The sequence below is a fragment of the Mustela nigripes genome, chromosome 6 (assembly GCF_022355385.1).
Source record: "Mustela nigripes isolate SB6536 chromosome 6, MUSNIG.SB6536, whole genome shotgun sequence".
NCBI lineage: Eukaryota > Metazoa > Chordata > Mammalia > Carnivora > Mustelidae > Mustela > Mustela nigripes.
The window spans coordinates 42,604,430-42,617,512 of NC_081562.1; the positions used below are offsets into that span (position 1 = coordinate 42,604,430).

General features: G+C 43.0%; 1 protein-coding gene across 3 annotated transcripts in view; it reads right to left on the bottom strand.

Moving 5' to 3' along the window:
• Positions 1 to 13,083, bottom strand: part of GLIPR1 (GLI pathogenesis related 1) — a 41,216-nt gene that overhangs the window by 13,294 nt on the left and 14,839 nt on the right. The window contains exons 2-5 of one of the 3 annotated variants that reach the window (XM_059402444.1): positions 9,096 to 9,210; positions 7,857 to 8,000; positions 6,152 to 6,418; positions 4,709 to 4,951 (exon numbers count right to left, since the gene is read on the bottom strand). In XM_059402444.1, the coding sequence (XP_059258427.1) occupies positions 4,709 to 4,951; positions 6,152 to 6,325 (417 nt within the window). In that variant the 5' untranslated portion in view covers positions 6,326 to 6,418; positions 7,857 to 8,000; positions 9,096 to 9,210. The remainder of the gene's footprint in view (positions 1 to 4,708; positions 4,952 to 6,151; positions 6,419 to 7,856; positions 8,001 to 9,095; positions 9,211 to 13,083) is intronic. The other 2 variants (XM_059402443.1, XM_059402442.1) reach the window with 2 other exon arrangements.

Here is a 13,083-nt window from a genome sequence, read left to right on the forward strand (position 1 = left end):
GAAAACATTATATTCTAACCTAAAGTCATGTTTACCAGGCTGTCAAAATCTTCCTCCAATATAACTGGCAAAAAGACCAGCTCATGAAAGAGATCTAAACTTTGTTTAATGGCTACTAAGTACCGGTACTTTACTAGATAATTTACATAATTATCTAGTAAATTTATATAAATCCTATATAAATTTATATAATTTATATAAATCCTATTATATAATCCTCATCACATACCTGACATCTGGAGCCCAGCTCTTCCTCTTACTAGCTATGTGACACTGGGAAGACAACTTCTACCTTTTTTTTTTTAACTAGGCAAAACTTTATTAACCTTGTTTCAAACTTTATTCTGAGGTTTCTTCAGCTTAATTAGCTGCTAAGAATGAATTGTGTCTAAGCAAAAACTGAAAAGAGCGTAGTGTCCAAGAAGTTTGGGCTTAAAAAATTAAGTTAGAGATCTAGATTTCATCAGATCCGTGGACAAAATTGTTAAAAGCAGTCATCATATAAAATAGCAGCTTCCCGTAACTTAAGTCTGTCTTCCTCAGAAGATGACTCAGGTCAGTTTGCTTCATTCTTGGAAGCCTCATCAGAATTCCACAAGATCCAGGGGCACCTGGGTGGCTCATGGGTAAGCATCTGCCTTCAGCTCAGGTCATGATCTCTGGGTCCCAGGATCCAGTCCACACATAGGGCCCCCAGCTTGTGCCCTCTCTTTCCCTCTCTGTCAAATGAATAAATAAAATCTTTAAAAAGAAATTCTGCAAGATCTGGAACTTCATCCTCCTCCCCCTCCTCTGTGGTAGCAAATGGTGCTTTTCTGTCCAGAGACTGTGTGGGCAGAGCTTCAGCCAGTCTTCCTGAAGTGGGCAGCCTGTCTGCACCAGGTTGTTTGAAGACGCTGGGCAGCCCTTCTGTCAGCTGCTCTGTCTCGGCACTGCCTGTGGTGGCCGAAGTGTTCACTGCCAGGGATGCTAGAACTTTTCGGCTTGTGAAGGGAGATGGTTGTTTCCTGGTTTGTGAACATAGTCGTTTCTTCAATCCAGAGATAGTGTTAACCCCTAACTTCTTTAAGGAGACCTGAAGTTTTTTTTATCATCGGCTGTAGCCGTTCTAATGCACCACTGATAGAGGAAACAGAGGCCGAAGAAAAATTATTAAATTTCCTTACCCACTGACAAGCCCTTAAAACAGGCAGAGTGGCATTCCTCTAGAAACTCAACTGCCTCCACTTGAACACTTTGCTAAGGGCAAAGGGCAATCCTAGCCTGACAGACCCCTACGCCCAACCAGAATCCTGTAAGTCTACTTTAACAATTCCTCTGGAATCTTTATCTCTCAACCCTCCAAGATAGTGTTGACAATCATTCCCAAGCATATGGCCCACTGATATACATCTAAAGGGTCTCACGAAAAGGTTTTATTACTGGTAATGAATAACTTTTTTTCCCCCAACAACAGCTAGCTCCTCAAGGTCTTGGAAACCTTGCTTCCAAAATTCCTTAGAGACTAACACCATCCCTGACCCCCTCCCAACTTGCAAGCATGTAATGGACCACCCCTCACAACTCCAGGACAGCTCTTGCTGCCCACGGGTCCTGTCCCCATGCTTTAATAAACCACCATTTTGCACGAAAGACGTCTCAAGAGTTCTTTCTTGTCCGTGGGCTCCAGACTCCATGTCACTGAACCTTATCTATATTCTAAGACTTCATCACCACCTTCTCTGGGCGAGCGGTTCCTTTCCCCCCGCGATGCACACGTGTGCTTGCAGTTTGGCGAGTTTCTCCTGGTTCCTGATTGTTTCTTTCAATGCGTGGCAGAGGAAATGGAACTTTACTGGGGGGACTGGGGTTGGTGCTCAGGGGGTCTCCCGCAGACCAGCTGAGATTGCATGCACACAGGCGAGGACGTGAGATCTGGGAAAACAACTTCTTCCCCTCTCTGAGTCTGGTGACTGGGATGTCTTTTGGGATGACTGCGGCTTCTGACAGGTTTGTGGTGAGATTCGAAGGAGATCTGAAACTACTGAAATGAGTACCACACTCTGTTAAAAGTAGTTGCTGCGGCTGCTTTATCCCAGACCCAAAGTGTCCCTGGACTTCCCTGTCCAGGATAAGGCTTGCTTTTCAGAAGTGGGGGTAGGAAGTAGTTGTCTCTACTCCTGAGAACAGGTTAGGATCACTCAGCATGGGCTCTAAAACCTGTATGCAAGGAAATGAGTTTTCTCATGTCCGAAATGTGAGCCCTTCTTTGTCCTAGATGTTAAGGGGAAATTTTACAAGTAAGCTCTGCTAATTTGGAGAGGGCCGTCTCTGAAATCTCAGGTCTATATGATGTAAAATCAATTTTCCTCCTCTTGCTTTTAGTCCCTAGAATGATGGACACGGAGTGTGTTAACTTGCATGGGTTAGGAGTCTGTGGCCGGGACGCCTGGGCGGCTCAGACGGTTAAGCATCTGCCTTCAGCTCAGGTCAAAATCTCCAGGTCCTGGGATCCAGCCCCACATTGGGCTCCTGGCTGACTCAGCGAGGAGTCAGTCTGCTTCTCCCTCCCCCTCTGCCACTCCCTCTACTTGTGTGCTCTTTCTCTCTCAAACAAATAAATGAAATCTTTATAAAAAAAAAATTAAAAAAGAAGTCTGTGGTCAGTTTTTGAGAAGATCAGTCCTTTGATCTTCTCATACTTGGTGTGGTGAGCTATCAGCCATTCTTCTGAAGTACAAGGCTCATTTGTACCCACTGTACATCTGTTAGTTTTGCCTGGAGATCTCTTCCTTTTCTGTTCCATCTGATAAACTCTCACTTAGTTTTCAAGAACCAACTGGTACGGCTCCTGCTATTTAAACAAGGCCTATGTCTCCAGACCTCCCTTTGGCCAGATACGTTGCTGCGTCCTCTTAGCCCACACAGCACCTAGTCAGTTTCCTCACAACTTACCACTTAGCACCATATTACATCCACTTACACGCATGTCTCTCCCTAAAGAAGGTCACCTCCTAAGGGTCAGGGGCCACTGCCATCTGTGTCCCTCATTCCCTGCCCCACCCCGCATTTCTCTTCACTTTGACTTCTTGGCTATTGCACTCCTCAGTAACGTGGTAGGACATAAGCGAGCGTCCCAGGCTCTGGTTGGCAGGGAGGCCTTACAACAGTGCCTCATGCAGGGTAGAAGCTTAAATACAACTGAATGGGAGTCGGTACCGGCAAACTGACAATTATTTTTGGAAATTTAAACAGCCCTACGTTTAATGGTACCAGGTACCCCTTGTAGACAACCTGGAATTAGCTTTCTGGCCCTTGAGGACTTGCGGGATTCTGATGGAATCAATTTTCTGGCTACAGTATTTTTGTGAACATAAGCCAAGATGAATGGTTCATGGGATAAGTCTAGGGGAAACCTTACTTTTATTTTCCAGAAAGGGACGAATGCTACTGGTGGTTTGATAACTCTTCCTTGCTTACAATAATCTTGAGGTGAAAAGGTCACTGAAATATGCCCTTCCCTTCACATCATAATAATAAATAGCGATGCCAACATCGTTTTGCCTGGAACCACACCACTGAGACCAGAGGCTCTATAAGGCTGAACTACATTGAGAGTTTTTCCAACAATATTTTGCTCTTTAAAAACACCTATTATTCCAAGTTAACTACCTTGTTAGAAATGTTTTTGGCGTTGCCTGGATGCTTTAGTTGGTTAAGCCTCTGTCTTTGGGTCAGGTCATGATCTCAGGATCCTGGGATCTAGCCCTGCATTGGTCTCTCTGCTCAGCAGGGAGCCTGCTTCCCCCTTTCTCTCTGCCTGCCTCTCTGCCTACTTGTGATCTCTGTCTGTCAAGTAAATAAATAAAATCTTTTTAAAAAATGTTTCCGCCCTCAGACCTCATTCCATCACATTTTTGTACATTAGAACCAGTCAGGCATGGGTTCAGCCCCTTTAGTTATTGGCTTGACAAAGACTGCCAGGAAATGAAAGTAAATAAATGAAATGTGGTGGGGATAGGGAGGCAGCAGAGTAAGAAGACCACAGAAGTTGCTACCAGAGGGATATGTTTCCATGTTGCAAACATGCCTTAGGGGGTTAAGAAACCGAAACCAGCTTGAGTTAAACAAATAAACAAACAAACAAAACTCAATGGGCACCTCTGAATGTGGCCACTGGGACTAAATACTGTAGATTTGGTGGGCAGAATAGCCACAGGATGGTTTACTTAACATGGTGGCCTCTCACTGTTGTTTTTCTCGTCGTCTGGGACAGATCACAGGCTCTCCGCCCACACTCACAGGAACGGGAGGATATGAAATTGAAGCCTCAGTCAGACATTCTTATTTCTCCCAATTTTGGAACCCCAAATCAAGTCTCCAATTTCATAGAGGACCCATCCCTGAAAATGCATTCAGTGTCACGTCCTCTGATGACTCAGGAATGGAATAAAATCCCCCAGGGGGGTTGCTGTTATTAAAACACTGGAAGTCTGTCCAGACTGGTGAGCCTCATCATTAGGTTTACACCCATAACTGAACTCTTCAAGCTCTACCTCCCGGCTACGGAAGTTTGCTCCACTTACTTATTTTTAAAGGAATCTTGCAACCTCTACTCTTACCTATTCACAGGTGCAGCAGCTTACTAGATATTTTCTTAACACCAGATTCCAGTTTTCTCCTTACCCTTGAAGAGACCATTTCAAGAGAATACAGGGCAGATGCTTACCTGAGTGTAATGGCCACAGACCTTGGTGCATCTCTGAGTCTCGAAGTCATAGTCCTGAACTTCACTGTGCCAACTTGTGATGGCTGAAGATGCAGAGAATAGGGATAGAGAGCCAGTCCAGATGTTTTCTCCCACTGAAGAGAAATTGGGGTGCAGCCTGTTGGAATGCAGCTGTCCATTGTGTGCAAACTTACAGTTTCTTGCCCACGCTTTTGCAATTAGGGCTAGTGCTGGGTCCCACGTCTGCCAAAAGGAACATTAAACAATGGGAAGGTCAAGAATGAAAATTGGGGTTTTTGAAGATCTTTCAACTACAGTGAGGAAAAAGAGTTGAAGAGGGATCAGTGTAGACACTGAGTCATGAGAACGCTGGTGATGAGAGGGTGACTCAGCCTCCTACAGTTGAGAGAACAGAAAGCCCTCACATGTCACAGAATAGGAATTAATCTCTTGCACAACCCTCAAGCCCCGTAGGCTGTAGGCAGACACCACTAAATCTGTGGGGGAATCGGGAAACATTACAGGCCACTGCACTCCCCTCACTGTCCCTTTAAAACAGTCTGGGCGAGGCAGAAAGCCTGGTGTTGGATTTTGGACCAGAGTCTGCCTCCAGCCCAGGTGGCCGGCCTCCTGAATTAAGCAAGCTGCCATCCCTTTCCATTCAAAAAGAATGAAAACTGTCACCAGACAACATACTAGGAGTGAGCAGAGTGAGAATCTGAAAGGGGAATGAAGCGTAATGAGGGTGATGACTGGAAAAGAGAAGGAGAAGCTGCCCTCGGGTCCTCCAGCTGAGTAGGTTTGACTTAGAGGGCCAGTGGAAAACCTGATGATTGAGTTGTGCAGAATTCAGAATCTAAATGAGGGACACAGATCAGCATTTCACTGTGGACCCATTATGTGCAGAATATGCTGTGTTTGACATTGTTTATATAATTTAATATACAAAATGTGGCCCTACCCTAAGGAACCCAGACACGTTAAAAACCCACTCACAGCCACAGAGCTGGGACTCAAACCCAAACCAGCTTCAAAATCGTATCCTTTCCTGAGATGCCATGCTACCCTCTTGAGAAGGTCAATTGCCTGCTAGCAGCAAAAAAAAAAAAAAAAAAAAAAAAAAGCAAGTTTCGAGACAAAATAAACCAACAACAAAACCTTCAAAAATTAACTGGGAAGAAAGTGGCCAAAAAAAAAAAAAGGTAAAATCTATCTATAGCCAGAGGAAAGGAAATATCTCAAAAGAGAAGTGAAAGGTACTTCCTGAGCTCGCTTATGAGAGCTGAACTGGATTCCTTTTGATCAGATTATGAATTCACCACACCCATGAATCAAGATGAAAACAAAAAAAACCATTCCAGATTAGCAAGGATTTACCTCCCAAGTCAGTACACATTAGTTGTTTTTTACTTACTTTTGCCACGACACTGCTCTTTTCCTTACCATGTATAGCATAGCACTGGCTGTTGGTTTCACCTCTGATCGGAACTTGTTATGAATTCGAACACAGTCTTTGATGAAATCTTCATTTTTGATGTCGGGCAAACTGTTCGCTCCATATTCGTGACTGAGAACTACGGAAACCAGCCAAGCTGTCATCACAAGGGCGACTTGCATGCTCAGTGTGCCTGGCACGGCGTCCCCGGAGGCGGGACCCCAGAGCCACCGCGGGTCCTGGCCGGCTGCCTCTCTCACCGGTACGGACTTCAGCTTTCAGAAAAAAACAAAAAGCAGAACATGAGTTCATCACAAGTTTAAAAAAATGGGTTTCTCCTTACATGGTTTGCGGCCACTTTGGGGCTGTTAATCCCCGCCTTCTCAGTGGCTCTCAGTAACACAGCACCTACTCTAACTTAGATTTTTATGAAGCTGCATCAGATTTTCTTTTAGTTAGGGGATATTTCCAAAGGAAATTCTAGAATCTCCAGAAATAACAGTCTCAATTTTTACGGAGGTTCTGGTGGTTAAATAGAAACATGTTTCTTACTTCTATAAACGTCTGGCAACATGCTTTTCAGAAACTATTTTTAAGACTCGTTATCAGTTGGAATATCTGGCTAACATCGTAACTTGACAGAATTCATTCTCGATGCGGTGTGTGTGTGTGTGTGTGTGTGTGTGTTGAACCAAGGGAAAGAGAGGGAGAAGTGGTAGAGAGAGCACTTGTTTCAATTCCACATTTTAGTTTAAGTTCTGTTCCTCACTAGCTGTAAGACCTTGGACAAGTTACCAAACTATAATCCTCAGCAGCTGCCTATTTACTGAATGAGGCAAATAAAACTTTTTCTAGCCCCTTAATCAGAGAGGATTTGGGAGGATCCCATGAACCGGGGAATATATCAATTCAACACATATTAAATTTCTGCTCTGGGTAATGAGTTTCGTAATAGGAGATAAACACTGAGATCTAGTGTTACGGAACCTGGACTGGCTTGCCCGGCAGAAGGACCAAGTGGCTCTCAGAGATCTGGGAAGATAGAAGTTTATCTGACAGCGACAGGCTCAGAGAAGAGTGAGCTCCAGAAGTCTGAGCCCAGACTACAAGCGACGGGGGCAATTGATACACTTCTACTTCTGTTCACGTGGTGCACTTTGGGTGCACGCACAAAGTGGGGCAGGAAGAAGAACCCAGAAGGGCCCTGGGGGAGGGGCTGGGATTCCCCTGCTGGCTTGGTCGGCCATCTTAGAACACAGATTTTCTTTATCACTGGGAGTTCAGAGACGTATGGGCTGTGAGATGGTGGTCACAGGGTCACAGACAGTTGAAGGTCTAGGTAGAAGACGGCACCTGGGGCTAAGGACTTACAGAGGATGCTTAAGCCATTCTGGGAAGGGTCAGAATGGTTTCCTACAACAGCAGCGATGTCTTTGCTGAGCTGGAATCAGACTGGTGTTGATCAAGCAAAGAAAGGGTAAGGAGGGGAAGAGAACTGGAGGGGATAGGGACCACATACCTGATGCAGGCAGACCCCGTCCAGTTACCCAGCGAGGGTCCCACAAGACCAAACAAGAGGGTCTTTGGCTTAGCGAAGGATGGAAATCAGACCTGAGCCAGCAGGAGGTGAAAGCAGAGTTTACTGAACACACACACACACACACACACACACACACACACACACACACCCCTGAGACAAAGGCAGGCACTTACCCAACTGAGCCACCCAGGGGTCCCTCTCTCTTCATCCCTTACAAGGAGGACATATGTAGAAGGGCTGACCGGCTCAGTCTGTAGCTATGCCAACTCTTAATCTCAGGATTATGAATTCAAACCCCACACTGGGCATTGCACCTACTTTAAAAAAGTAATAATAAAGGAGAACATATGTTATTTGCATTACAAGGCATGTGTAGAATGGGGAGGGGGTGTAGGTCCTAGTAAGACCAGAAACTGGAAAAGAAGCAAAGGAAAAAAAGAGCCTCCCTTCCTCCTCATGGGATCCCTTCAGTTTCCCTGTCTCCTATCCAGCTATGAAGGTGAAAATACAAAGTTTTGGCAAGAACCGGGAAAGCCACAGCATGTTGCCTCTCTCGGTAGAGATGGTCTTCAAGGAGGGCTGGTAAGAAACATGGTACTAGATCTCATGGAATTTAGAATCCAACTGGGGAGAGAGGTAAGAGTCACATCAGGGAAAACTTCTGGATTCTGCCAGTGGTTTGGATTTTATCAGAAATCGAATAGGAAGTTACAGAAGGGTTTTTTAGCTGTAGTTGGGGTGGGATCTGGTTTTAGAAAACACCAGTATTTTAGAAAATCAAGAGATATGGTGAACAGAATAGGCTTGGGGGATTATTTTTAATGGAAATTCTCTCTCTCTCTCTCTTTTTTTTTTTAAAGATTTCATTTATCTATTTGTCAGAGAGAGGAAGAGCACAAGCGGGGGAGCAGTAGGCAGAGGGAGAAGCAGGCTCACCTCTGAGCAAAGAGCCCAGTGTGGGACTCAATTTCAGGACCCTGGGATCATGACCTGAGCTGAAGGCAGATGCTTAACCAACTGAGCCACCCAGGTGTCCCTTTAATGGAAATTCTTTTTTTTTTTTTAAGATTTTATTTATTGTTTGTTTGACAGACAGAGATCTCAAGGAGGCAGAGATACAGGCAGAGAGAGGAAGGGAAGCATGCTCCCTGCTGAGCAGAGAGCCTGGATGCGATGCGGGGCTGGATCCCAGGACCCTGGGACCATGACCTGAGCCGAAAGCAGAGGCTTTAACCCACTGAGCCACTCAGGTGCCCTGATGGAAATTCTTAAAAGAAGCATTCCAGAACTCTAAACTGAAATTATTGCTGCCGCCCACCACCCCCAACAACCTCACAAAATACTCAATTACTCATTTGTGTAATACTCAATCTCAATTGTGTCCAGGCTGCCTAAAATTCCATTTTACTGACCTGAGACTCCTAGTGTAAGGCTCAGAGGCAACCTTTTGATCAACGTAGTGATAGTCAACAGTGAGACCTTCTGAGGTAAGCAGCAGGCCTCCTTCTTCTGAGTCTGTGAGCTAGACTGAATTTTGAGCACCAGAACAAGAAAAATAAAACCTTGCAAACAAGGAAATTCAGTGACATTTTGTGATCACTTCAACAATCCCCCAAACCCTTGAAGTTCCTAATTTCCACAACAAAAACATTTCCACAACAAAAGCCCACAGAAGTAATTTACTCAGAACAGATACTTTCAGCTAGGTTGCAAATACGCGCCTCCACTTCTTTTCCGGAAGGCTTACAACTTTACTGAGTCTGTCCTCTCTTGACCCTGGGTCGTTGCCACGCTCTCCTTGAAAAGTATGTATGTGTGTTAAGAAAGATTTGTTTTCAGTGTTTATCTCTGAATAGTGGCAGTTTAGATTTTTTTTAACTTTCCTTATTCTTTTCTGTATTATGGACATTTTTTCACAGTGATCATATATCTTTTTTAATCAGAAAAAAAACCAAGACATTTTTATTTTGGAGAAACGTGGGATCTTTCTAATTACACACAAATTAACACATATGCACTGCTGATCAAACCGTGCTTTGGTAAAAGACTAAAGGGCTTGTGGATGAATGATGAGGTAGGGCTCTCTATCTCTTCATGTTTTACTTAAGAACCTTCTAAAAAAATAAAATACAAAACACAACAGTTCCAATAGCTGGAGATAATTGTATGCATTACGGGAAAAATCTTACCCTTGCTGTGTTGTTCTAGACACCCCCCCCCTTTTTTTTTTAGATCCACAATGGACTTTCTTATTTCTTGGGGAGAAGTGATGTAGACTATATCCCTAATAGATTCTGTAGATGTTTTGTTTCAAAGAGGCGCTAGTCACCTTCTACATTGAGGATGCGGGTGGGTGGGGACGGATGGAGGGAAAGGGTCCAGAAAGGGGGAAGGACTGTAACGTTTATCAACCTAACACCAACAGGACACGGTTGTATTGTCTGTGTGGTAATACCTCACACAATAATAACTTGGTACAAGCCAGTGGTCTGGATGCTTGTGGGTCCAAGTTAACTCTAATCCTTATCCTAGGAGCCCTTAGTCAGCACTGAAGAACTCTACTCAGGAATCCACACTCCAGAGGTGCTTGGAGCACTTCACATACAGTTAGGAAAACGGACACCAGAGAGCTTGTTAATTAGGGTAAGGATGTTAACAGTTTCCATTGGCAACTTGAATGCTGTTCAAAGTGGATGGTGTGTGGGAAGATGGAACATATCCCCCTGCCATGGCATGAAGGAGGTTTAAGAGAGATAGCCAAGCACACTCTCTAACAGAGTCCCTGGTGTCAGCCCTCACCTGAAGAGGGGATCCCGGACTTGAGAAGGGGTGTTGGGCGAGCCTCGCATATGAGTGAATGGTTGGAGCGGAACTGTTTTTGTAACTGCTTGCTAACGAATGTTTAGACACTTAGCAGAATTTGTCTAGGACTTGCTTTCATAGTAGCATAACATCAAAAATGGAAGCTGGGATGAGGAAACAAGTCTTTGCCTAGCCTGGGTCCCATGGCATGAGGTTACACACATTTAGGAAAGAACCTGACCTTTGAAACCACGTGAGTTAGGCCACGTGGCAGCAGGGACGGCAACCACCAGGCTGAGCTGGTTCATATCCGCTCTCTCACTGCGCTTGCACAGTAGCTGCGGGAGATACATTATTATCCTTATCTTACACATCCCAATCTTAAGACTTTTTTTTTGAAGAACTTAAACACCTGGACCAAGAGCATGGCACTACTGAGATGGCAACATCGGGTCTGCCTGACTGCAAATCCTGTTTGGAGTTGAGCACAGGTTCTTTTTTTTCTCCTTTAATTTATTTATTTGTCAGAGAGAGAGAAGGGCAGGAAGAGGGAGAAGCAGACTCCCTGCTGAGCAAGAAACTCCATTCTCGATTCTTGGGACTTAATCCCAGGACCCTGGGATCCTGACCTGACCTGAAGACAGACACTTAACTGACTGAGCCACCCAGCTGTCCAAGAGCAACAGGTTCTTTAGACTGTCTAGGTTCAAAGGTGGTCCTATGTACTGGCTGTAGAACTGAGCCTTCTACTTCTCTGGTCCTTAGTTTCCCTATCTTTAAAAAAGAAATTATTTATAAAATAAGAAGTTCAGTTCATGCAAGACACATAAATACTACTTCTATTAACTATTATTATTTCTTCCCTTTAATAACATAGGTATGCATATGTGTGTCCCACAGGTACAAAAAAAAAAAAAAACCCTAGAACATTTTCATACTTTATGGAATTACTTTTAAATAAGTTAATTATTAAAAAAAATATATCTTGACAATATAAAAATCATTGTGATAGATTGACAATGGATTTTGATGCATATTTTTCAGAATGGTGTTAGATTTGTTTCTTAATAAATTCCTTATGTCTTGATTTTTTTATGCCACTGCATTTGATATTCATTTGAATAATGTAAATTATTTATTTTCTTAATTTTAGAAATGGATGGACTCAATTACCCATAATGATATTTTATAATTAGTTTTTAAGCATCTTTGGAGATCAAATGGAAAATGGTAGGCAAATGTCAGTTTTTATTCAAAGGTCCTTCTCACATAAACACATTGGACTAGAGACATGCTCCTACTAATGAATAAATTCATTTCTTCTAAGATAATATACAAAGCAGAAATACTGACAGTTTCATTTGTTAAACTGAAATACTTTTCTGGTTTTTATGTTTTGAGGTCTTCAGCTGCATTATACATTTCTTTTCTCTCTTTTTAAATATATTTCTTTTCTCTACTCAACAATTGAAGATATGCTTTCAAAAAACAATTGCCTTGTTAAGACTAGTAACTTTATAAAGGTTCATGTCTTGTCTAATTTGGATAACTGGGAGCTTGGGGTTATATGTAGTTCTCAGGATGAGGTTAATTATATTTGTGTATTCAAGCATAACTGTAACTATCTTGAATCTTTTCTTGTAACTGTGGAGGAAGAAAAATTATTTCCCTAGTACCCTTCTAGATTCTTGGCTGAGCCACCTTCTATAATAAAAAGACAGATTAGCACTGGAAAATAAGCACAAGTTTAATAACATGTGTACCTCCTGTATGCATGAAAGATACCCATAAAAACTGAGTAACTTCCTGAAATGGCCCAAGCCACTGCCTTAAATACAGAAAGAATTTGTTGGAGGGAGGGGAAAGGCTGTTACAGGAGGTTATCAGGAAAAGCACCGTAAACAAGGGTATGTATGGTCCTTACGCTGATTTAAATCATTGCCTTCTCCATTTATAAGAGTTTCTATAAATTCTAGAAAGATAGCATCCCTCTCTTCTTATGCGGGGTGGGGGGGGCACAGAAAAGGGGAGAGGCTGACAAATGGAGATTTTCCTTGCAAATGTAAATGTTTCCTACAAAAGGGTAATATCTACTCAGTTTTCAGAGCTTTTCTATTCTGCAATTTCTTAAATATAACCAGCTCAAGATAATCCTTATCCCAAAGAGATGTAATTTGGGGTGGCAAATTTTGCTCCCCTTCATTACTAAGGATTCTGTCATGTGGTATCTTTTCAATTATTTTGACCTAAGGAAGAAATAATCCAGTCTTTTGTATTCCTACTACTTTCCTTTTGTTGGAGAGGAAAAATTTTCCTCTATTCTTTAAAAGTTCCTCTGGCTGGTGTAAGAATTAAACTAACAGGAGATGGAGTAACAGGAGAAAATAAAATTTAAATTCATGTGTATGGGAACCAGAACGTACATAGGGGTTCAAAGACCAAGAGGTAAAATGAGGTATATGTGTCATCCTGAACTAAAGAATAGGGTAAAAGTTAATGGCTTCAAAGAAGAGGAAGGCAATTTTCAGGGCCATAAGATTAGGAGCTGTTTGATAACTAGATGTTTGTCCTGCCATACACATGAGTCACTCAGATAAA